The following is a 25,562-nucleotide window of genomic DNA, read 5'->3' as shown; positions in this document are numbered from 1 at the left end:
GGCTGTTCCCACCTTATCTCTCCCAGACATACATACAAAGAATTACACACATACTTGCCAACCCTCCCTATTTAGAAGGGAGACTCCTGATTTTGGACCCTTAAATTTAGTATTTTCAACCAGTGAAAGTGCTAAACTGCTCCTATTTTCTAAGATCTAATGATTTCATCTGAAAATACAACTCAAATTATATCATTTTAAAGGGTTACTTTGTCTCTAGGGGGTGTATGCACACATTTTATTAACGTTTGAATTTTGAGCATGCAGAACCTCCCCCATGGAAATTTCAAAAAGTTGGAAGTATGTGCATACAGTCAGCTACCACCCCCTCACACCCCTACCTCCACCCCCACCCCCAAACAGGCCTCAACTAAGTTTGACACAATACCTTTTTACATCGAATGGAAGAATCAAACCCTAGCCATATTTCCACTGCACAATCCAACCACCTGGTACATGCATCAGCAGTGATTGCCAGTGAAGTTGTGAGGTGTTCTAATGGATCTTCGTGTGATCACATTACATTGGAAGTACAACATTTTGTTACACTGATATAAACTGCACAGGTATATGTTCATAAAATGATAAGAAGCTGTTAAAAATTTACAGCCATAACCAAAACACAGGACAGAATGACAAACAGACTTGATGAAATCCGGCCTGGGAAAAATAAAGACTTAGAATAAGTGTTCATCGATCTAGGTTAGGTTAACAGTTTCCTGTCAGAATTATGATGATACAATTTGCTGTTTGTTATAGTAATACAACTAATCTTACCTCTGGACGGGCATACTTCCTCTTCTCGTCGGCCACAGAGAAAACTTTGGTCCAGTTATATTTACAGACGGGCCCTGGCACATACCCGCTCCTAGTGTAGTACCCTGGTCAAACAAACACAACACATCTTCACTACACTTGAGTAAATCTACTCCATTTCACAAGATACATATTTATCTGTTACTTCATGAAGAAAGACTATAGCAAATATAAATGAAAAACACAACTAGAACTGTCCTAAAGGAATTAACTAATCTCACTGTATTGCTTGTTATTCAGCAAGTGATCCAAGTCATTGGCTCATTGGCTAGTTGTGGTTTACATTTGAAAACATGTGATAAATGCTCATTCTACACTACCTAGTGACCTTAACATTTTAAAATTCAAACCCGAGTAAGAACTGAATATTGGTTATATTTGGTCAATTTGTTGAATACCCAGCGAACAAGAATTATATGCGCTCATACACGAATGGCGGCTAAAATGTTTTCACATGGATGAAAACCTAGAGGCACACATCACTTGTGATAGAAACTTCAAAGTGTAGGAACAGCTTCAGTAATCTATATCCTGTCAATCACAACGTGTCATGGGCACTTCTGCTAGCAGAATATTTGTAAAACATTTTTAAAACCATCTTTATTTAACACAAGACAGTGGTAAGAGCTATACTGTTGTCTAGAACACCTACCTGGACCACACCGGACGTTTTCTCCGTCCATTTCCTGGCCGTCAGTGGCAAACACTATGAGGGATTGACATCCTGTCCTTGCATTACCCGTCAGCAAGTCATACGCAATGTCAAAACCCTTCCTGAGGAAAGACAAAATGTTACAGGCCTCAAGTTACACTGACTAATATTCATCCAGAATTTAGGAAGGTCTTTTTGAAGTAATGTCATTAACTTCCACTTGTATCTTTGAATATTTTATCACACAGGTCATACATCCTGTGACCTCAGAGATCGCCCAATGACTATTTTTCACACAGGTCATACATCCTGTGACCTCTGATCCCTCAATGACTATTTTATCACACAGGTCATACATCCTGTGACCTCCGAGATCCCCCAATGACTATTTTATCACATAGGTCATACATCCTGTGACCTCCGAGATCCCCCAATGACTATTTTACCACACAGGTCATACATCCTGTGACCTCAGAGGTCCCCCAATGACTATTTTTCACACAGGTCATACATCCTGTGACCTCCGAGATCCCCCAATGACTATTTTATCACATAGGTCATACATCCTGTGACCTCCGAGATCCCCCAATGACTATTTTATCACACAGTCATACATCCTGAGACCTCAGAGATCCCCCAATGAATATTTTATCACACAGGTTATACATCCTGTGACCTCAGATATTCCCCAAGGAATGATTTATCACACAGGTCATACATCCTGTGTCCTCAGAGATCCCCCAATGACTATTTTTCACACAGGTCATACATCCTGTGACCTCAGAAATCCCCCAATGACTATTTTATCACACATGTCATACATCCTGTGACCTCAGAGATCCCTCAATGACTATTTTATCACACAGGTCATTCATCCTGTGACCTCAGTGATCCCCCAATGACTATTTTATCACACATGTCATACATCCTGTGACCTCAGAGATCCCTCAATGACTATTTTATCACACAGGTCATACATCCTGTGTCCTCAGAGATCCCCCAATGACTATTTTATCACATAGGTCATACATCCTGTGACCTCCGAGATCCCCTAATGAATATTTTATCACACAGGTCATACATCCTGTGACCTCTGATCCCTCAATGACTATTTTATCACACAGGTGTTACATCCTGTGACCTCAGAGATCCCCAAATGACTATTTTATCACACAGGTCATACATCCTGTGTCCTCAGAGATCCCCCAATGACTATTTTATCACATAGGTCATACATCCTGTGACCTCCGAGATCCCCTAATGAATATTTTATCACACAGGTCATACATCCTGTGTCCTCAGAGATCCCCCAATGACTATTTTATCACACAGTCATACATCCTGTGACCTCAGAGATCCCTCAATGACTATTTTATCACACAGGTCATACAGCCTGTGACCTCAGAGATCCCCCAATGAATATTTTATCACACAGGTCATACATCCTGTGTCCTCAGAGATCCCCCAATGACTATTTTTCACACAGGTCATACATCCTGTGACCTCTGATCCCTCAATGACTATTTTATCACACAGGTCATTCATCCTGTGACCTCCGAGATCCCCTAATGAATATTTTATCACACAGGTCATACATCCTGTGACCTCCGAGATCCCCTAATGAATATTTTATCACACAGGTCATACATCCTGTGACCTCTGATCCCTCAATGACTATTTTATCACACAGGTCATACATCCTGTGACCTCAGAGATCCCCCAATGACTATTTTATCACACAGTCATACATCCTGTGACCTCAGAGATCCCCCAATGAATATTTTATCACACAGGTTATACATCCTGTGACCTCAGAGATCCCCCAATGACTATTTTATCACACAGGTCATTCATCCTGTGACCTCAGAGATCCCCCAATGACTATTTTATCACACAGTCATACATCCTGTGACCTCAGAGATCCCCCAATGACTATTTTATCACACAGGTCATTCATCCTGTGACCTCAGAGATCCCCCAATGACTATTTTATCACACAGTCATACATCCTGTGACCTCAGAGATCCCTCAATGACTATTTTATCACACAGGTCATACATCCTGTGACCTCACCGAGATGTGACTTCATACACCTAGCGATCTTCACCCCACCCCCCCCACCCCCCACCCCCTACCCACCCACCCCACAAACCTTTGACCTCACTGAAATTTCAAAAATCCTCATCCTGTGACCTTATAGAACCCTCACCCTTTTACCTGGTATATCTCCAATTGTTTTACCTCTATGATTTCTCATTCTTTGACCTCTAAGCATTCTCCCCATCCTATGACCTCATCGATCCATCAAACTTGACCTCAAAATCCTCAGTCTGTGACCATATAAATGTCTGACCCTGTTACCTCATTTATATCTCCAAGCAATTGATTTCAATTGTGTTCCTCATTCCTTGAACTCAAAGATTCCCAACCTTGTTACATCAAATAACTCCCACCCTTTAGGTTCAAAGATCTTTCTTCCTTTGACCTGTACATGTGACCTAATTACAGACTCTCTGTAGATAGTGACCACCCAGAATGGGTATTCTGTCGCCCAGATTTGTCTGTAATCCTTCAACCTTCACACTCATTCACCCCTACATGTTTAAACTAGACTTGCCCAGTCTTTGATTTGTTAAGGTTCAAATGTGACTTTGGGGGTGACTGGGCTAACTGGTTGTAATACTCACTCCAACTCACTGGTACCACCAGCCTTCAGCTTCTGTATCTTCTCTATCAGATCCTTCCGATGAGCAATGGTCGCTGGGACCAGACTCTCAGTCTGACAACTCAACACATTAGTTGAAAAATACTTCCACCTAAAACAGGACCATATATTAATTAACATCTAAAATAAGTTCCCGGATGCAGGTTTTGAGCTACATTTAATTAATCGGTAAGATTTGTAGTAGCCTAAAGTTTGGTTGTATGTTGTTTAACGTCCTTTTAACAGCTATATATGAAGGTCTTTTAAGGATGTGTAGTAGCCTAAAGTTTGATTGTATTTTGTTTAACGTCCTATTAACAGCTATATATGAAGGCCTTTTAAGGATGTGTAGTAGCCTAAAGTTTGGCTGTATTTTGTTTAACGTCCTATCAACAGCTATATATGAAGGCCTTTTAAGGATGTGTAGTAGCCTTAAGTTTGGTTGTATTTTGTTTAACGTCCTATTAACAGCTATATATAAAGGTCTTTTAAGGACGTGTAGTAGCCTAAAGTTTGATTGTATTTTGTTTACCGTCCTATTAACAGCTATATATGAAGGCCTTTTAAGGATGTGTAGTAGCCTTAAGTTTGGTTGTATTTTGTTTAACGTCCTATTAACAGCTATATATGGAGGCCTTTTAAGGATGTGTAGTAGCCTAAATTTTGGTTGTATTTTGTTTAACGTCCTATTAACAGCTATATATAAAGGTCTTTTAAGGACGTGTAGTAGCCTACAGTTTGGTTCTATTTTGTTTAACGTCCTATTAACAGCTATATATAAAGGTCTTTTAAGGACGTGTAGTAGCCTACAGTTTGGTTCTATTTTGTTTAACGTCCTATTAACAGCTATATATGGAGGCCTTTTAAGGATGTGTAGTAGCCTAAATTTTGGTTGTATTTTGTTTAACGTCCTATTAACAGCTATATATAAAGGTCTTTTAAGGACGTGTAGTAGCCTAAAGTTTGATTGTATTTTGTTTAACGTCCTATTAACAGCTATATATAAAGGTCTTTTAAGGACGTGTAGTAGCCTAAAGTTTGATTGTATTTTGTTTACCGTCCTATTAACAGCTATATATGAAGGCCTTTTAAGGATGTGTAGTAGCCTAAATTTTGGTTGTATTTTGTTTAACGTCCTATTAACAGCTATATATGAAGGTTGTTTAAGGATGTGTAGTAGCCTAAAGTTTGGTTGTATTTTGTAATGTTTAAATTCTGCTGATTTTTTTTATTTGAAGACTAACGGCTTATTAACAGCTATATATGAAGGCCTTTTAAGGACGTGTAGTAGCCTAAAGTTTGGTTGTATTTTGTAATGTTTAAATTCTGCTGATTTTTTTTATTTGAAGACTAACGGCTTATTAACAGCTATATATGAAGGCCTTTTAAGGATGTGTAGTAGCCTAAAGTTTGGCTGTATTTTTTTTAACGTCCTATCAACAGCTATATATGAAGGCCTTTTAAGGATGTGTAGTAGCCTTAAGTTTGGTTGTATTTTGTTTAACGTCCTATTAACAGCTATATATGAAGTTTGTTTAAGGATGTGTAGTAGCCTAAAGTTTGATTGTATTTTGTTTACCGTCCTATTAACAGCTATATATGAAGGCCTTTTAAGGATGTGTAGTAGCCTAAAGTTTGGTTGTATTTTGTAATGTTTAAATTCTGCTGATTTTTTTTATTTGAAGACTCAACTTCCTTTTCAGCATAATGATTGCTGTCCCTGATAAGTGTAATTAGAAATGTTACTGCTTGATGTTGAATTTATCCATTCATTCAGATTTAACTTGCTGAAACAAAAAATCTAAAAAAAGCCAGTCAAAATTTGCAACTCTTTGGTAATGATGCCCTCCTGTTCAAAGCCCAAAAATACTGGGTAAGGTGAAAATAAAGACTGAATTTTTCTTTGTAATAGTACAATTGTATTCATTATGGATTTCTAGATCTTTGGTTTGAAATGTTTGGTGATCTAGTTGACTCACTTTCCAACTTCGTCCCAATGACTAGCCCGAGCACAGATCAAGCTGACGTAGTCCTGCTTGGTGAGTGTGTTGATCACAGTTTTAGCCACACCCTTAGCAATGGCAAACTTCTCACCAGCCATCGACAAGCTGAAAATGGTACGAAAATCAAATCTAATATTTCAAGCACCTTTTCAATATTGACAGTCTGTCTCTCTGATTAATTTGAAATACTGTACAGCTCTCATTGTTTGCAGTGGTTTGTATTTTTGCAGCCTGAATTTTTTTTTAAATATCAGAATTTGAAACCCTGCAAATGTTTGCCCTTCTGATAGTGAGTTTCTGTTCACATGTTTATTTATACTGGTTGAACATTATACAAACTGAAGGACAAAACTATATAGTTACCAGTAGCTCATGATTCAAACCTGCAGATTTCCTGATATTGAGCCAAAAATGGGATAATTTTCCCCAGAAATGTTTGCTACACAGTACATGAACATGCAAAGAATAGCTCTATTTTGCACTGACTCCTTCACTATTTTTCTGGTAACATTTATACACAAATTTAACACATCCATATACTTTCTTATCCAGTTGAGATAAACCTGACTACCCTGGCAGATCAAAGGCAATATAATCCTAAAATTTCATTATATTCGTGGGGGTTCAATTTCACTGTGCACCCGAATCCCATGTGTCGTGCAAAGTATTTTGAGTGTCATCATTTTAGGGTTAACCCTCGAAATACAGGTAAACCGTTTGAAAACACTGATCCAGAGTGTCGTCATCTGCCCGTGACTTCACTTGATAGATAATATGATTTGAGTTCATTTAAGCTTGCATAACAGCGTTGGATTATAAGTATTTTCAACATGTTGTGATAAGTTCGTAAAAGTGGTTAACATTTTCAATAATTTCGCTGGTGTTTAGAATTCGCGGATATTAGTGAAAGCGCGAATATAGCAAAATTAAAATTCCTGCGAAATATAACAGCTATACAGTACATGGTTGTACATGTATTCAAAAGCACTACCAAAAGATAAGAACGATCTGAGCAATGTTCAGACATGCGCTGTACTGACCTACAGTCTAGGATGATGACAACGTCCTTGGGACCACTTGTAGCAGCAATATACCAGGGACGAACACGTGGATCATAATCGTTGTAAAACCCAGCGAAATTTGTCGACCACTCCCGGCCGGGATATATTCTCACAAGACCATCTGAAGAACCAAAATACTGCCACCTATTGGAGAAAAAAGTAACATAAATTTAAGACTTACAACAAACAGTCCCAGGAAAATCAAAATCTCAAAATAATGGCTTATTGTCAAAATGAATTCAAAAATAAGACAGCCTTGAAAATAGGCAAAACTTGGATACCTGATTGAAAATTAAACAAGAGGCCCATGGCCTTAACAGTCACCTGAGTCCTACAGTATTTATTTTTGTTGTTGAAATATGTACCAATTTGAGTAAAAAGTATAACGTAAACTTAAGTTTGTCAGGACCATGAGCTGATCATTCCTAGACCGATTTTCAGTTAGATCGGCCTATTAAAACTTGTTTTTAAGTTTGAAATAGGTATTTTCAAAATACCGGCCATGGCAGCCAAATTGTATTTCTGATCGACCCGAAAAATAACAAAACTTTGTAAGGACCATGAGTCGATCATTCCTACAAAGTTTCAGTTCAATCGGCCAAGTAGAACTTGACTTTAAGTTTGAAATAGTTTTTCAAAATGGCGGCTGTGGCGGCCGTATTGGATTTCTGATCAACCCGAAAAATAACAACACTTCGTCAGGGAGATGTCAGTAACCTTCCCATGAAATATTAATGACATCCCTTTGCCAGAATTTCAGCTTAAGTTGAAAATGTAAAATGTTAACGGACGACGGACGATGGACGATGGACGACGGACGACGGACAACGGACAACGACGGACGAAGACGGATAGCATAGGTCACTTGAGCTAAAGCTCAGGTGACCTAAAAAAGCTGCAGTTTACTATCAAAATATTTAGGTATGACCATAAAGATATGTTGCTACCCTACAGATTAAGCTATATTACCTGAGTGATATACACTACAGACTAAACTATAGTACCTGAGTGAGCTACCCTACAGATATCATAAGCTGTAGTTCCTGAGTGAGCTACCCTACATATATCATAAGTTATAGTACCTGAGTGAGCTACCCGTCAGATATCATGAGATATAGTACCTGATTGAGCTACCCTACAGATATCACAAGTTATAGTACCTTAGTGAGCTACCCTACAGATATCATAATTTTTAGTACCTGAGTGAGCTACCCAATAGCTATCATAAGTTATAGTACCTGAGTGAGCTACTCTACAGATATCACAAGTTATAGTACCTTAGTGAGCTACCCTACAGATATCATAAGATATAGTACCTGAGTGAGCTACCCTACAGATGTCATAAGCTGTAGTACCTGAGTGAGCGGCCCTACAGATATCATAAGATGTAGTCCCTGAGTGAGCTACCCTACAGATATCTCAAGTTATAGTACCTGAGTGAGCTACCCTACATATATCATAAGTTATAGTACCTGAGTGAGCTACCCTACATATATCATAAGTTATAGTACCTGAGTGAGCTACTCTACAGATATCACAAGTTATAGTACCTGAGTGAGCTACCCTACAGATGTCATAAGCTGTAGTACCTGAGTGAGCTTCCCAACAGATATCATAAGATGTAGTCCCTGAGTGAGCTACGCTACATATATCATAAGATGTAGTACCTGAGTGAACTACCCTACAGATATCATAAGATGTAGTTCCTGAGTGAGCTACCCTACATATATCATAAGGTTTAGTACCTGAGTGAGCTACCCTACATATATCATAAGTTATAGTACCTGAGTGAGCTACTCTACAGATATCACAAGTTATAGTACCTTAGTGAGCTACCCTACAGATATCATGAGATATAGGACCTGATTGAGCTACCCTACAGATATCACAAGTTATAGTACCTGAGTGAGCTCCCCTACAGATATCATAAGATGTATTACCTGAGTGAGCTTCCCTACAGATATCATAAGATGTAGTACCTGAGGGAGCTACCCTACAGATATCATAAGATATAGTACCTGAGTGAGCTACCCTACATATATCATAAGGTTTAGTACCTGAGTGAGCTACCCTACAGGTATCAGAAGTTATAGTATCTGAGTGAGCTACCCTACAGATATCATGAGCTTTAGTACCTGAGTGAGCTACCCTATAGATATCACAAGTGATAGTTCCTGAGTGAGCTACCCTACGGATATCACAAGTTATAGTACCTGAGTGAGCTACCCGTCAGATATCATGAGATATAGTACCTGATTGAGCTACCCTACAGATATCACAAGTTAGAGTACCTGAGTGAGCTACCCTACAGACATCATAAGATGTAGTACCTGAGTGAGCTACACTACAGATATCATAAGCTGTAGTACCTGAGGGAGCTACCCTACAGATATCATAAGCTTTAGTACCTGAGTGAGCTACCCTATAGATATCATAAGTGATAGTTCCTGAGTGAGCTACCCTACAGATATCACAAGTTATAGTACCTGAGTGAGCTACCCTACAGATATCATGAGATATAGTACCTGATTGAGCTACCCTACAGATATCACAAGTTATAGTACCTGAGTGAGCTACCGTACAGATATCATAAGTTATAGTAGCTGAGTGAGCTACCCTACAGATACCATAAGATGTAGTACCTGAGTGAACTACCCTACAGATATCATAAGATATAGTACCTGAGTGAGCTACCCGTCAGATATCATGAGATATAGTACCTGATTGTGCTACCCTACAGATATCACAAGTTGTAGTACCTGAGTGAGCTACCCTACAAATATCACAAGTTATAGTACCTGAGGGAGCTACCCTACAGATATCATAAGCTGTAGTACCTGAGGGAGCTACCCTACAGATATCATAAGCTTTAGTACCTGAGTGAGCTCCCCTACAGATATCATAAGTTATAGTACGTGAGTGAGCTACCCTACAGATATCCTAAGCTGTAGTACCTGAGTGCGCTACCCTACAGATATCACAAGTTATAGCACCTGAGTGAGCTACCCTACAGATATCCAAAGTTATAGTACCTAAGAGAGACAACCTACAGATATCATAAGTTATAGTCCCTGAGTGAGCTACCCTACAGATATCTCAAGTTATAGTACCTGAGTGAGCTACCCTCCAGATATCACAAGTTGTAGTACCTGAGTGAGCTACCCAACAGATATCATAAGATGTAGTACCTGTGTGAGCTACCCTACAGATATCACAAGTTGTAGTACCTGAGTGAGCTACCCGACAGCTATCACAAGTTATAGTCCCTGAGTGAGCTACCCTACAGATATCAAAAGTTATAGTATCTGAGTGAGCTACCCTACAGATACCATAAGATGTAGTACCTGAGTGAGCTGCCCTACAGATATCACAAGTTATAGCACCTGAGTGAGCTACCCTACAGATACCATAAGATGTAGTACCTGAGTGAGCTACGCTACAGATATCATAAGTTATAGTACGTGAGTGAGCTACCCTACAGATATCCCAAGTTATAGTCCCTGAGTGAGCTACCCTACAGATATCTCAAGTTATAGTACCTGAGTGAGCTCCCCTATAGAGATCATAAGTGATAGTTCCTGAGTGAGCTCCACTACAGATATCACAAGTTATAGTGCCTGAGTGAGCTACCCTACAGATATCATCAGTTATAGTACCTGAGTGAGCTACCCGTCAGATATCATGAGATATAGTACCTGATTGTGCTACCCTACAGATATCACAAGTTGTAGTACCTGAGTGAGCTACCCTCCAGATATCATAAGTTATAGTACCTGAGTGAGCTAACCTACACATATCACAAGTTATAGTACCTGAGTGAGCTACCCTACAGATATCATAAGCTGTAGTACCTTAGTGAGCTAACCTACTTATATCATAAGCTGTAGTACCTGAGTGAGCTACCCTACAGATATCATAAGATGTAGTACCTGAGTGATTCATCCTCAGCTTTGTTTTTCTTGAAGACCTCGTCGAGGGCAGATGTGTAATAGATAGAGTTGATGGTAGAAGTGGCCCCTCTTGGGACCTCGTCAGCAATCTTTACCGTTGACTGACTCCAGGCAACCTTCTGTCGAAAGTTCCTACGGAAAGAACAGTCCATGTTACGTTGTCTAAAGAGGATTATTTCAGATGATGTTCTTTATAATATTTTCATGACTATGTTGTTACAACTATGAAAAAATAACAGGTCTACATGGCATGATAGACATATCTGACAGTGAATAATTGAAATAAAATACTCCCAAGTGACAAAACTCAGACTTCAATCGAAAAACATAATGCAATTGTAGTTTGTTTTCTAACTGAAGTTCTATTACAGCTTCAGAGCATCTTTCCATTTCTTTATGTATTAAATCAACGACGCCATGACAGAAACAAATATGAAGATTTTGAAAGTAAGTCAGTATTTGAAAAGAATGTATTCAAGCATGAAAAGCAGTTGCAGAAAGGTTATCAATTTCATACATAAACAACTGTATTGATCAACTTTTGATTGTTTACTGGATAAGTAAGGAAAGGCCTGCTTACGGGACAAACGTGAGGTCACTTGGAAGGGTGCCTGGGATATCGGAGTCTCTGTAATGCTTCCTGTCCAGCAGTGGTAGACTGTCCACGAAGGGGCCAGTCATATTCAGGTTCATAAAATTGTCATAGAGTTCCTTCACCTTGTCTGCTAACCTCTGAAACGCAATGTCAAATAAAGGTCATACATTTTCTTCATCTTGTCTGCTTACCTCTGAAACACATGGTAAGCTCAAGGTCATACTTTTCCTTAACCTTGTCTGTTAAACTGTGAAACAAATAGTTAACTCAAGGTCTTACATTTCCTTCACCTTGTCCTGTAACCTCTGAAACACAAGGTCAAATCAAGGTGATATATTTTCTTCACTTTGCACCTTAATCTCTGAAAAAAAAAAGCCGATCAACATGATAAAGCCATGTAGGGTCATAAGACAGTAAAATGGTAGTGTCTTCAGTTACCAAGGATACCAGTTCAGAAAATAAACTGGTAGGGTAAAAGACATTTTAAGGTCATGTGTTGTGCCACACAATAATTTGGTTAGGTCTAGGTTCTCTCCCCCAAATGCTGTAACATGCTGTAAGTAGGTGGGGGACAAATTGTATATGGCCAGTGATCTTAAATAAAGTAATTTTTGAAATTATTCAAATTCAAAGGACTAGAAAATTCAAGAACTTTTCATACAGTCTGTGCAGACTTTGTTAGAACATCATGGGAGAGGGTATAGCATATAAATCAAAATAAATCAGAAAGCAATAAGGCTAGCAGCTAGGTTCTGTTGGATTTGATAAAGCACACTTTATTGATAAAATGACTATTGTTAAGAATTCATCATCTCCATCCACAGACACTGACAAACATTTCTCAGATATTCTATGTCATAAAGTCATCATCTCAAAATTAATAAAAATCTGCTCTTTGATATTTCCCTAGATTGCTCTAGAGAATAAATAAATGTTTAAAGGTTATCAAGTTATCTTCGTACATTATAAGCCTGTAGGGTTAAAGCAGGTTTAATACAGTTTTAAAGCACGCTAGTGAAATGTCCTAGCTATCACATATGGTAAATAGTAGTCCTGTTCACTCCAAGTAGTACAGAATCACGACATTTGTCTCACCCTATAACCAAAACAGCAGAGGCAGTGAATAGATCGTGATTTTTCTTTTGCTAATTGTGTCTGTATGACCTCTGTGTGTCAGTATGACCCCTGTGTGTCTGTATGACCTCTGTGTGTCTGTATGACCCCTGTGTGTCTATGTAGCCCTCGGCTGTAGTAAACAATCCTGATCAATCCAAATTACACAAGTGGCCTCTAAGAACAGTAACGGGTGAACTATCTAAACTGGTTCTTCTTTATTTAAGCCTGATGTAAATAAGCCAGGTTTAAAAGAACAAATAATTTTATACTGACTACAAATCATAATTTGAAAGAATTATTTAGGGAGTACAATGTATAGAACTTACAGAACTATTCATATAAACTAAGAACTTCATGTTTATTAGGTACCGATGTGATCATATATAGTGTAAGGTAAACATGTAATATGATATGTAGTGTTAGGCAATCCTAAATATAGATCAACCGCTTTAGAGCATTCTGATTGGTTGGGGTATAGTTGGTCATTGTTTTCACAGGCTCTGTAGCAGAAAGACGTCACAATCTTTGTCTTTGAAAATCACGCTACNCCCCCACTCACCTGTTAACATATAAGAGATAAAGGCAAAGTAATGGTTGAAAATGTACGGAAGAATATTTCTCAAATATATATAATGGCTATATAAGGTATAAGGACATTGATTCATATTATTATCAATTTAAACATTATACGAATAATGGGTAGATTCATCTTTCAGTTGCAATATTGTTTAGCCTGGTTTTCATTCAGATACGAAGAGGGAGGCATTCCTCATTCAAACTTCCCCAAAAATATTCATATATAAATTATATTTTGGAATTATGAACACAATTCATTTAAAAGTAAGTCACATAGCTACTCTGCTCAATGTGCTAATCAGTCTTCGAAGGGGTAGTGGCAAATTAACACTTGTCACATAGCTACCCTGCCTACATCTGGTTCAAAGCCCCATGCGCTGACCAGTCTGAGTCGAAGGGGTAGCGACAAATAAATGCTCCTATATAAGGTGCTATTCCTCCTCGGGCTTAGGTTTGCAATGCAATATGAACATGTAGTAATCTGTTGCAACAAAGTTTGCGCAGCTACAGTTTATATCTTTGCACCTATATGCAGTATCTGTCGCAGGATAACCTGCACAAATACAATAACATATACCAAGGCGATCAATCGCGAATTTTGAGAAGAAGTTGTTTGAAGATTTTAAAGACATCTGACACCAGTGACCTTGAAAGTGGGTCAAGGTCAATCATTTGAACAAACTTGGTAACCCTTCATCCCAGCATGCTACAGGTCCAATATCAGTACCCTGGGCCTTTTGGTTATTGAGAAGAAGTCGCATGAAGATTTTAAAGACATCTGACCCCAATGACCTTGAAAGTTGGTCAAGGTCATTCATTTGAACAAACTTGGTAGCCCTTCATCCCAGCATGCTACATGCCCAATATCAGTACCCTGGGCCTTTTGGTTATTGAGAAGAAGTTGTTTGAAGATTTTAACATATTTGACCCCTGTGACCTTGAAAGTGGGTCAAGGTCATTTATTTGAACAAACTTGGTAGCCCTTGATCCCAGCATGCTACTGGCCAAATATCATCTACCTAGGCCATTTGGTTATTGAGATAAAGTTGTTTAAAGCAAAAAGTTGACGCCGGACAGACGGACGGACGGACGGACGGACGATGGATGCAGCATCAAAACATAAGCTCACTTGCCCTTCGGGCAGGTGAGCTAAAAATGCAAGTGTTAAGTTGAGTCTACCCCACATGCCAAATTATTTTTATTTTATTATGATGTATTTTGATATTTAAATGTTGGATGTTGTATGATATGTTGTGATGATCAGTGAAGAAGATGTAGATAATTAAATGTTGTACATAACTATACATGTCTATTGTTTGTTCAATTTAAATGAACAATAATCTTGTGACTGAAAGCTCATTTTTCCTGTTAACTTTTGGCGGACAGACTGATGGACAGATTGGCGGACAGATTGGCGGATGGATTGATGGACAGAACAATTGACATCCTATCACACAAATTGACAACTCAATATTTCCTCCCTTCACCCCAATCAGCCTCAGTGGTAGGGGACCAATACTCTGCTTAAGGAATTGATTCAATTCAATTTGTCATTCAATTTTTTTCAAGATATTTTGATGTCAGACTAAATACAACTGATAGAATTGTATTAATTCACTCGTGTAGATGGAGGGAATTCACACCTTTAAAGAACTAAAATTAGAGACGATAAAAATGATTTGTGTGATGCTGTGCCCCCATAACCCCACTCTCCCCACCCCTGCACCCCTGATATATACAGTTTATTGTTAAATACTATCACTGAGCCATTACAATGTACTATTATCAAAAATAAAATGTCCAAGTCAATCATGTGCTTCCTGTAATATTTTCAAGGAGTTTGAAAACGATCAATTTTGAATTATGTTACTGAAGTATTACCTGGGCAGCAAGTTTTTTCTTCTCAAAGTAAGAACCCAGAGTTTTCTTGACCTGTACAACAATTTCAGTTCCATTTTTCACCTCCATTGTGTAGCTGGCTTCGTCGAGGTAACTCTGTGAGAAGTCTCGTTTGATACCATCACTGGCCAACTGCAAAACAGGCACGGCAAACTTATTATTGATTTCTAAAAATAATTATCCAGTGATTAGTGTGCAGGCATGTCACAATGTGAAAGTCTACTGGCAGTATAAGATATATAGGAAACTAGCACAACCCGGGACTCCACAACAAGTCACTTGTCATTGTAACACACACAAACACAACACACAAGGAGTAAATATAAACACATACACTGGATCAAACAAATTCCCTATCTCCTTTCACATATACACAAACTTGATCAAACCAGTCTATTTCCAAACCTCAGTTCCTTTTCAATACACACATTCTTGATCAAACTTCAGTTCCCTTTCCATAGACACACCAGATCAAACCTTAGTTTTCTTTCCATAGACACACCAGATCTAACCTCAGTTCCCTTTCCATAGACACACCAGATCAAACCTCAGTTCCTTTTCCATAGACACACCAGATCAAACCTCAGTTCCCTTTCCATAGACATAACAGATCAAATCTCATTTCCCTTTCCACAGACACACCAGATCAAACCTCAGTTTTCTTTCCATAGACACACCAGATCAAACCTCAGTTCCCTTTCCATAGACACACCAGATCAAACCTCAGATCACTTTCAATAGACACACCAGATCAAACCTCAGTTCACTTTCCATAGACACCCCAGATCAAACCTCAGTTCACTTTCAATAGACTCACCAGATCAAACCTCAGTTCCCTTTCAATGAACACACCAGATCAAACCTCAGTTCTCTTTCAATAGACACACCAGATCAAACCTCAGTTCTCTTTCAATAGACACACCAGATCAAACCTCAATTCCCTTTCAATAGACACACCAGATCAAACCGCAGTTCCCTTTCAATAAACACACCAGATCAAACCTCAGTTCTCTTTCCATAGGCACCCCAGATCAAACCTCAGTTCACTTTCAATAGTTCCATAGACACACCAGATCTAACCTCAGTTCCCTTTCCATAGACACACCAGATCAAACCCCAGTTCACTTTCAATAGACACACCAGATCAAACGTCAGTTCCCTTGCAATAGACACACCAGATCAAACCTCAGTTTTCTTTCCATAGACACACCAGATCAAACCTCAGTTTTCTTTCCATAGACACACCAGATCAAACCTCAGATCACTTTCAATAGACACACCAGATCAAACCTCAGTTTTCTTTCCATAGACACACCAGATCAAACCTCAGATCACTTTCAATAGACACACCAGATCAAACCTCAATTCCCTTTCAATAGACACACCAGATCAAACCTCACACACCAGATCAAACCTCAGATCACTTTCAATAGACACACCAGATCAAACGTCAGTTCCCTTGCAATAGACACACCAGATCAAACCTCAGTTTTCTTTCCATAGACACACCAGATCAAACCTCAGTTTTCTTTCCATAGACACACCAGATCAAACCTCAGTTCACTTTTCCATAGACACACCAGATCAAACCTCAGTTTTCTTTCCATAGACACACCAGATCAAACCTCAGATCACTTTCAATAGACACACCAGATCAAACGTCAGTTCCCTTGCAATAGACACACCAGATCAAACCTCAGTTTTCTTTCCATAGACACACCAGATCAAACCTCAGTTTTCTTTCCATAGACACACCAGATCAAACCTCAGATCACTTTCAATAGACACACCAGATCAAACCTCAGTTCTCTTGCAATAGGCACACCAGATCAAACCTCAGTTCAGTTTCAATAGACACACCAGATCAACCCTCAGTTCACTTTCAATAGACACACCAGATCAAACGTCAGTTCCCTTGCAATAGACACACCAGATCAAACCTCAGTTCACTTCCAATAGACACACCAGATCAAACCTCAGTTTTCTTTCCATAGACACACCAGATCAAACCTCAGTTCACTTTCCATAGACACCCCAGATCAAACCTCAGTTCACTTTCAATAGCCTTTCCATAGACACACCAGATCAAACCTTAGTTCACTTTCAATAGACACACCGGATCAAACCTCAGTTCCCTTTCAATAGACACACCAGATCAAACCTCACACACCAGATCAAACCTCAGATCACTTTCAATAGACACACCAGATCAAACGTCAGTTCCCTTGCAATAGACACACCAGATCACACACCAGATCTAACCTCAGTTCCCTTTCCATAGACACACCAGATCAAACCTTAGTTCACTTTCAATAGACACACCGGATCAAACCTCAGTTCCCTTTCAATAGACCCACCATTGGTGATCAAACCTCAGTTCACTTTCAATAGTTCCATAGACACACCAGATCTAACCTCAGTTCCCTTTCCATAGACACACCAGATCAAACCCCAGTTCACTTTCAATAGACACACCAGATCAAACGTCAGTTCCCTTGCAATAGACACACCAGATCACACACCAGATCTAACCTCAGTTCCCTTTCCATAGACACACCAGATCAAACCTCAGATCACTTTCAATAGACACACCAGATCAAACCTCACACACCAGATCAAACCTCAGATCACTTTCAATAGACACACCAGGTCAAACCTCAGTTCACTTTCCATAGACACACCACATCAAACCTCAGTTCACTTTCAATAGACACTCCAGATCAAACCTCAGTTCTCTTTCCATAGAAACACCAGATCAAACCTCAGTTCACTTTCAATAGAAACACCAGATCTAACCTCAGTTCCCTTTCCATAGACACACCAGATCAAACCTCAGTTCACTTTTCCATAGACACACCAGATCAAACCTCAGATCACTTTCAATAGACACACCAGATCAAACCTCACACACCAGATCAAACCTCAGATCACTTTCAATAGACACACCAGATCAAACCTCAGTTCTCTTTCCATAGACACACCAGATCAAACCTCAGTTCTCTTTCCATGACACATCAATGGCTCAAACCTGGGCTCATTCAATTTTTTCTCTTTTCACATAATATTTTTAACTTAACCATAAAAGAATGATTATTAAAAAATAAATATGATTATAAGAACATTTACTCTCAGGATTTAAAAAAAAATTGTAGATCTTCAATGTATAATATACAATTTGCATGAAAATATTCATCTTACTCGTATGGTTGTGGCATACATTATGTATTATTTTAAGTTTAAATGAAACACAACCCACTATGAGTTCAATGTAACAGTGTTAATTTTCAGTGCTGACAATTTGAATATTCAGTTTTTAGATATTGATGGATTTAATATATCAATTTACCAAATATTACATCAAATTTCTTTCTAGATTTGAAAATATCAATATTTCATGCTAATCCAGTTCATAATAAATATCAAATAATCCAACACATACTTTACACAGTACATATGCAGGGCTATGGGAGATAGAGATATCGTACACTGTACACACACAGGTCTATGGAAGATAGATATTCTACACAGTACACAAACAGGTCTATGGGAGATAGATATTCTACACAGTACACACACAGGGCTATGGGAGATAGAGATATTCTACACAGTACACACACAGGGCTATGGGAGATAGAGATATTCTACACAGTACACACACAGGGCTATGGGAGATAGATATTCTACACAGTACACACACAGGGCTATGGGAGATAGATATTCTACACTGTACACACACAGGGCTATGGGAGATAGATATTCTACACTGTACACACACAGGGCTATGGGAGATAGATATTCTACACTGTACACACACAGGGCTATGGGAGATAGATATTCTACACTGTACACACACAGGGCTATGGGAGATAGATATTCTACACTGTACACACACAGGGCTATGGGAGATAGATATTCTACACTGTACACACACAGGGCTATGGGAGATAGATATTCTACACTGTACACACACAGGGCTATGGGAGATAGATATTCTACACTGTACACACACAGGGCTATGGGAGATAGATATTCTACACTGTACACACACAGGGCTATGGGAGATAGATATTCTACACTGTACACACACAGGGCTATGGGAGATAGATATTCTACACTGTACACACACAGGGCTATGGGAGATAGATATTCTACACTGTACACACACAGGGCTATGGGAGATAGATATTCTACACTGTACACACACAGGGCTATGGGAGATAGATATTCTACACTGTACACACACAGGGCTATGGGAGATAGATATTCTACACTGTACACACACAGGGCTATGGGAGATAGATATTCTACACTGTACACACACAGGGCTATGGGAGATAGATATTCTACACTGTACACACACAGGGCTATGGGAGATAGATATTCTACACTGTACACACACAGGGCTATGGGAGATAGATATTCTACACTGTACACACACAGGGCTATGGGAGATAGATATTCTACACTGTACACACACAGGGCTATGGGAGATAGATATTCTACACTGTACACACACAGGGCTATGGGAGATAGATATTCTACACTGTACACACACAGGGCTATGGGAGATAGATATTCTACACTGTACACACACAGGGCTATGGGAGATAGATATTCTACACTGTACACACACAGGGCTATGGGAGATAGATATTCTACACTGTACACACACAGGGCTATGGGAGATAGATATTCTACACTGTACACACACAGGGCTATGGGAGATAGATATTCTACACTGTACACACACAGGGCTATGGGAGATAGATATTCTACACTGTACACACACAGGGCTATGGGAGATAGATATTCTACACTGTACACACACAGGGCTATGGGAGATAGATATTCTACACTGTACACACACAGGGCTATGGGAGATAGATATTCTACACTGTACACACACAGGGCTATGGGAGATAGATATTCTACACTGTACACACACAGGGCTATGGGAGATAGATATTCTACACTGTACACACACAGGGCTATGGGAGATAGATATTCTACACTGTACACACACAGGGCTATGGGAGATAGATATTCTACACTGTACACACACAGGGCTATGGGAGATAGATATTCTACACTGTACACACACAGGGCTATGGGAGATAGATATTCTACACTGTACACACACAGGGCTATGGGAGATAGATATTCTACACTGTACACACACAGGGCTATGGGAGATAGATATTCTACACTGTACACACACAGGGCTATGGGAGATAGATATTCTACACTGTACACACACAGGGCTATGGGAGATAGATATTCTACACTGTACACACACAGGGCTATGGGAGATAGATATTCTACACTGTACACACACAGGGCTATGGGAGATAGATATTCTACACTGTACACACACAGGGCTATGGGAGATAGATATTCTACACTGTACACACACAGGGCTATGGGAGATAGATATTCTACACTGTACACACACAGGGCTATGGGAGATAGATATTCTACACTGTACACACACAGGGCTATGGGAGATAGATATTCTACACTGTACACACACAGGGCTATGGGAGATAGATATTCTACACTGTACACACACAGGGCTATGGGAGATAGATATTCTACACTGTACACACACAGGGCTATGGGAGATAGATATTCTACACTGTACACACACAGGGCTATGGGAGATAGATATTCTACACTGTACACACACAGGGCTATGGGAGATAGATATTCTACACTGTACACACACAGGGCTATGGGAGATAGATATTCTACACTGTACACACACAGGGCTATGGGAGATAGATATTCTACACTGTACACACACAGGGCTATGGGAGATAGATATTCTACACTGTACACACACAGGGCTATGGGAGATAGATATTCTACACTGTACACACACAGGGCTATGGGAGATAGATATTCTACACTGTACACACACAGGGCTATGGGAGATAGATATTCTACACTGTACACACACAGGGCTATGGGAGATAGATATTCTACACTGTACACACACAGGGCTATGGGAGATAGATATTCTACACTGTACACACACAGGGCTATGGGAGATAGATATTCTACACTGTACACACACAGGGCTATGGGAGATAGATATTCTACACTGTACACACACAGGGCTATGGGAGATAGATATTCTACACTGTACACACACAGGGCTATGGGAGATAGATATTCTACACTGTACACACACAGGGCTATGGGAGATAGATATTCTACACTGTACACACACAGGGCTATGGGAGATAGATATTCTACACTGTACACACACAGGGCTATGGGAGATAGATATTCTACACTGTACACACACAGGGCTATGGGAGATAGATATTCTACACTGTACACACACAGGGCTATGGGAGATAGATATTCTACACTGTACACACACAGGGCTATGGGAGATAGATATTCTACACTGTACACACACAGGGCTATGGGAGATAGATATTCTACACTGTACACACACAGGGCTATGGGAGATAGATATTCTACACTGTACACACACAGGGCTATGGGAGATAGATATTCTACACTGTACACACACAGGGCTATGGGAGATAGATATTCTACACTGTACACACACAGGGCTATGGGAGATAGATATTCTACACTGTACACACACAGGGCTATGGGAGATAGATATTCTACACTGTACACACACAGGGCTATGGGAGATAGATATTCTACACTGTACACACACAGGGCTATGGGAGATAGATATTCTACACTGTACACACACAGGGCTATGGGAGATAGATATTCTACACTGTACACACACAGGGCTATGGGAGATAGATATTCTACACTGTACACACACAGGGCTATGGGAGATAGATATTCTACACTGTACACACACAGGGCTATGGGAGATAGATATTCTACACTGTACACACACAGGGCTATGGGAGATAGATATTCTACACTGTACACACACAGGGCTATGGGAGATAGATATTCTACACTGTACACACACAGGGCTATGGGAGATAGATATTCTACACTGTACACACACAGGGCTATGGGAGATAGATATTCTACACTGTACACACACAGGGCTATGGGAGATAGATATTCTACACTGTACACACACAGGGCTATGGGAGATAGATATTCTACACTGTACACACACAGGGCTATGGGAGATAGATATTCTACACTGTACACACACAGGGCTATGGGAGATAGATATTCTACACTGTACACACACAGGGCTATGGGAGATAGATATTCTACACTGTACACACACAGGGCTATGGGAGATAGATATTCTACACTGTACACACACAGGGCTATGGGAGATAGATATTCTACACTGTACACACACAGGGCTATGGGAGATAGATATTCTACACTGTACACACACAGGGCTATGGGAGATAGATATTCTACACTGTACACACACAGGGCTATGGGAGATAGATATTCTACACTGTACACACACAGGGCTATGGGAGATAGATATTCTACACTGTACACACACAGGGCTATGGGAGATAGATATTCTACACTGTACACACACAGGGCTATGGGAGATAGATATTCTACACTGTACACACACAGGGCTATGGGAGATAGATATTCTACACTGTACACACACAGGGCTATGGGAGATAGATATTCTACACTGTACACACACAGGGCTATGGGAGATAGATATTCTACACTGTACACACACAGGGCTATGGGAGATAGATATTCTACACTGTACACACACAGGGCTATGGGAGATAGATATTCTACACTGTACACACACAGGGCTATGGGAGATAGATATTCTACACTGTACACACACAGGGCTATGGGAGATAGATATTCTACACTGTACACACACAGGGCTATGGGAGATAGATATTCTACACTGTACACACACAGGGCTATGGGAGATAGATATTCTACACTGTACACACACAGGGCTATGGGAGATAGATATTCTACACTGTACACACACAGGGCTATGGGAGATAGATATTCTACACTGTACACACACAGGGCTATGGGAGATAGATATTCTACACTGTACACACACAGGGCTATGGGAGATAGAGATATTCTACACTGTACACACACAGGGCTATGGGAGATAGATATTCTACACTGTACACACACAGGGCTATGGGAGATAGAGATATTCTACACTGTACACACACAGGGCTATGGGAGATAGAGATATCATACATAGTACACACAAAGGACTATGGGAGATAGAGATACCTCACACTGTATATACAAACCCAGATGATTTTGTATTAAAACATGATATAGTTTTACACTAAACCCCATCAGTATAGGTACAGGAGGCAAAAGAAACACTGACCTGTAGAATGTAGTTCTGAATCAGCATGGCCCAGTTTTGTACGTCGCCCTCCAGCGTACCCATGTCCCTCTTCTCCTCCCCGGGGTAACCTCTAACCGTCCAACATGACAAACACAGTAACAAACAGATGCTTTGCCGCACTGTCATCGTGTCAAACTTTGATCGCGAAGTCTTGTCAGCCATCTAACTCGTCACATACTTTATTATATACTCCTTGAAAGATCTGTCCAAGTTAAATCTGAAATATCAAAAAACAAAATCAAAATATAATATTGCACTTGGATAGAAAAGTAAACAATACAATAAACCTTGAGGCTGATTTACCCCATGAACAGGATGACAGGCACAATTTGCTGCATTGAAATGTTCATTTCACTTCAGACCCTCATTACACGTAAACTAGTTTTTATTATTAGGAAACATCTCCTTTAAATTTTAATTTGCTGAAAGTATTTTCTTTTTAAAGTTCATAAATTCTTTCATACTAGAAAATTAATACGAACCCTTCCTGTCTCTCTAATGAGTTTTACCGTGAAGCATGTTAGCAAGAACATCTTGTTTTAATATCCAATGAAATACTCTTTATTGTATCTCTTAAACAGTAAAACCATCTTCACAAAGTCTATAATAGGGTCTCCTATTGTAGGTGGTTTTAAATACTAGTTCAGTTAATACGAAAATAACTGCAACCAATGGAAAGTTTTACAACTGGTCTGTTAATGCAGATGGTCGTTAATAGAGGTTGATCAGGTTGTATTTATTAAATTAACATAGCACAACCAATGATAATCATGTTATATAACATCAGTCATCACCATAAGACAAAACATCCATCATGCTAGTCATCAAATACACATTTACCAAACTCAAGTCAATGTTTTGAAATGGCCCAGTGAAAAACTGTTATTCTAGAAAAAGTAATTTTGTTCGTGTACTGAAAATATATACCCAAAATGATGAGAATAGTAGAAAATTGTTAAACTTGTATACAAAACCATGCAGTACCATACGCCACAAATTCGAAACAGATAAAAAAACACAGTATATAATGGAACAATAAATATTTACTTACTCCACCACACCGGAGAATTTGAAGGAGGGTGTTCCCCAGCCTTCTTTGTAGTGTGGGCAAGTGCTCAAACAAGAACAAGAAATCAATACGATCGGACAAGTATCAGAGGAAACTTTTAATTGTGGTAAGTATACATGTGACCCGGTCTGCGTACGCGGAGTGGGTGATCCAAGTGTAGATGTCACTAGACCGCTTTAAAGATTTCTTTCTAGTTTTTTTCTGGGGCTGACTCGATTAATTTCATTATCTCTAAAGCCTAGTTGGATTTTTACCAAACTGCGTGAGCCTTGTTAGGTTTTTTTCAAGTAAATCTGCACACAGAAATATGCTTCTGGCGATACTTTGAGATTGTTATACAATTTTCTTAGTTTAAGGAAACTTTTTATTCTTAATCAGCTGATCATGATTCATATGGTGGCTACAGTACCAACACAATACCACTTGGAAAGTAATTTATTTTTAAAACCAAGCTGAGGAGATTAACAAAATCCCCTTACACAGATTTTATATCAGCTTTCATCCTGGAACTTAAAAATATAAAGATACAGATGCTGGGAACTTTTGTCTGGTTTCAGTTCATTGATAGAATCCTAATGGGAGGAAGTAGTTGATGTCACTTCTTGTACTTCTAGCAATGTTTTACCTAGTAAATATACTACAATTTTTTTTTTACATTTAAATTATTTATATTTAATGCTGAAATGCAATTCAAACTTGCCAAGAAACCAACAGAGTATATTCCAAGGTATTTAAATATCACATGATTATCATGTTATACTCATGGAATGTTTTTGTATATTTACC

General features: G+C 39.3%; 2 protein-coding genes across 2 annotated transcripts in view; both read right to left on the bottom strand.

Annotated features, from left to right (window-relative positions):
* Nucleotides 1-777: 777 nt before the first annotated feature.
* Nucleotides 778-11,338, bottom strand: LOC110450738 (voltage-dependent calcium channel subunit alpha-2/delta-1-like; the record flags this gene model as incomplete). The annotated part of the gene is made up of 6 exons (XM_021498421.1): nucleotides 11,166-11,338; nucleotides 7,216-7,380; nucleotides 6,152-6,280; nucleotides 4,156-4,284; nucleotides 1,469-1,590; nucleotides 778-881 (listed from the first exon to the last, which is right to left on the bottom strand). Coding segments are annotated over exons 1-6 (822 nt in total), but the record flags the coding sequence as incomplete, so codon positions are not given.
* A 424-nt stretch (nucleotides 11,339-11,762) lies between these two features.
* The window catches only part of LOC110450731, a 29,606-nt gene continuing 15,806 nt past the window's right edge, over nucleotides 11,763-25,562 (bottom strand). Inside the window, exons 2-4 of the mRNA XM_021498409.1 lie at nucleotides 23,687-23,924; nucleotides 15,355-15,504; nucleotides 11,763-11,918 (exon numbers count right to left, since the gene is read on the bottom strand). Coding sequence (XP_021354084.1) covers nucleotides 11,763-11,918; nucleotides 15,355-15,504; nucleotides 23,687-23,869 — 489 coding nt within the window. The 5' untranslated portion in view covers nucleotides 23,870-23,924. The remainder of the gene's footprint in view (nucleotides 11,919-15,354; nucleotides 15,505-23,686; nucleotides 23,925-25,562) is intronic.

This window comes from Mizuhopecten yessoensis, unplaced genomic scaffold, assembly GCF_002113885.1.
Source record: "Mizuhopecten yessoensis strain PY_sf001 unplaced genomic scaffold, ASM211388v2 scaffold549, whole genome shotgun sequence".
Lineage (NCBI taxonomy): Eukaryota > Metazoa > Mollusca > Bivalvia > Pectinida > Pectinidae > Mizuhopecten > Mizuhopecten yessoensis.
The sequence above is the reverse complement of the archived record's forward strand: the minus strand, read 5'-3'. Positions and strand labels throughout refer to the sequence as shown.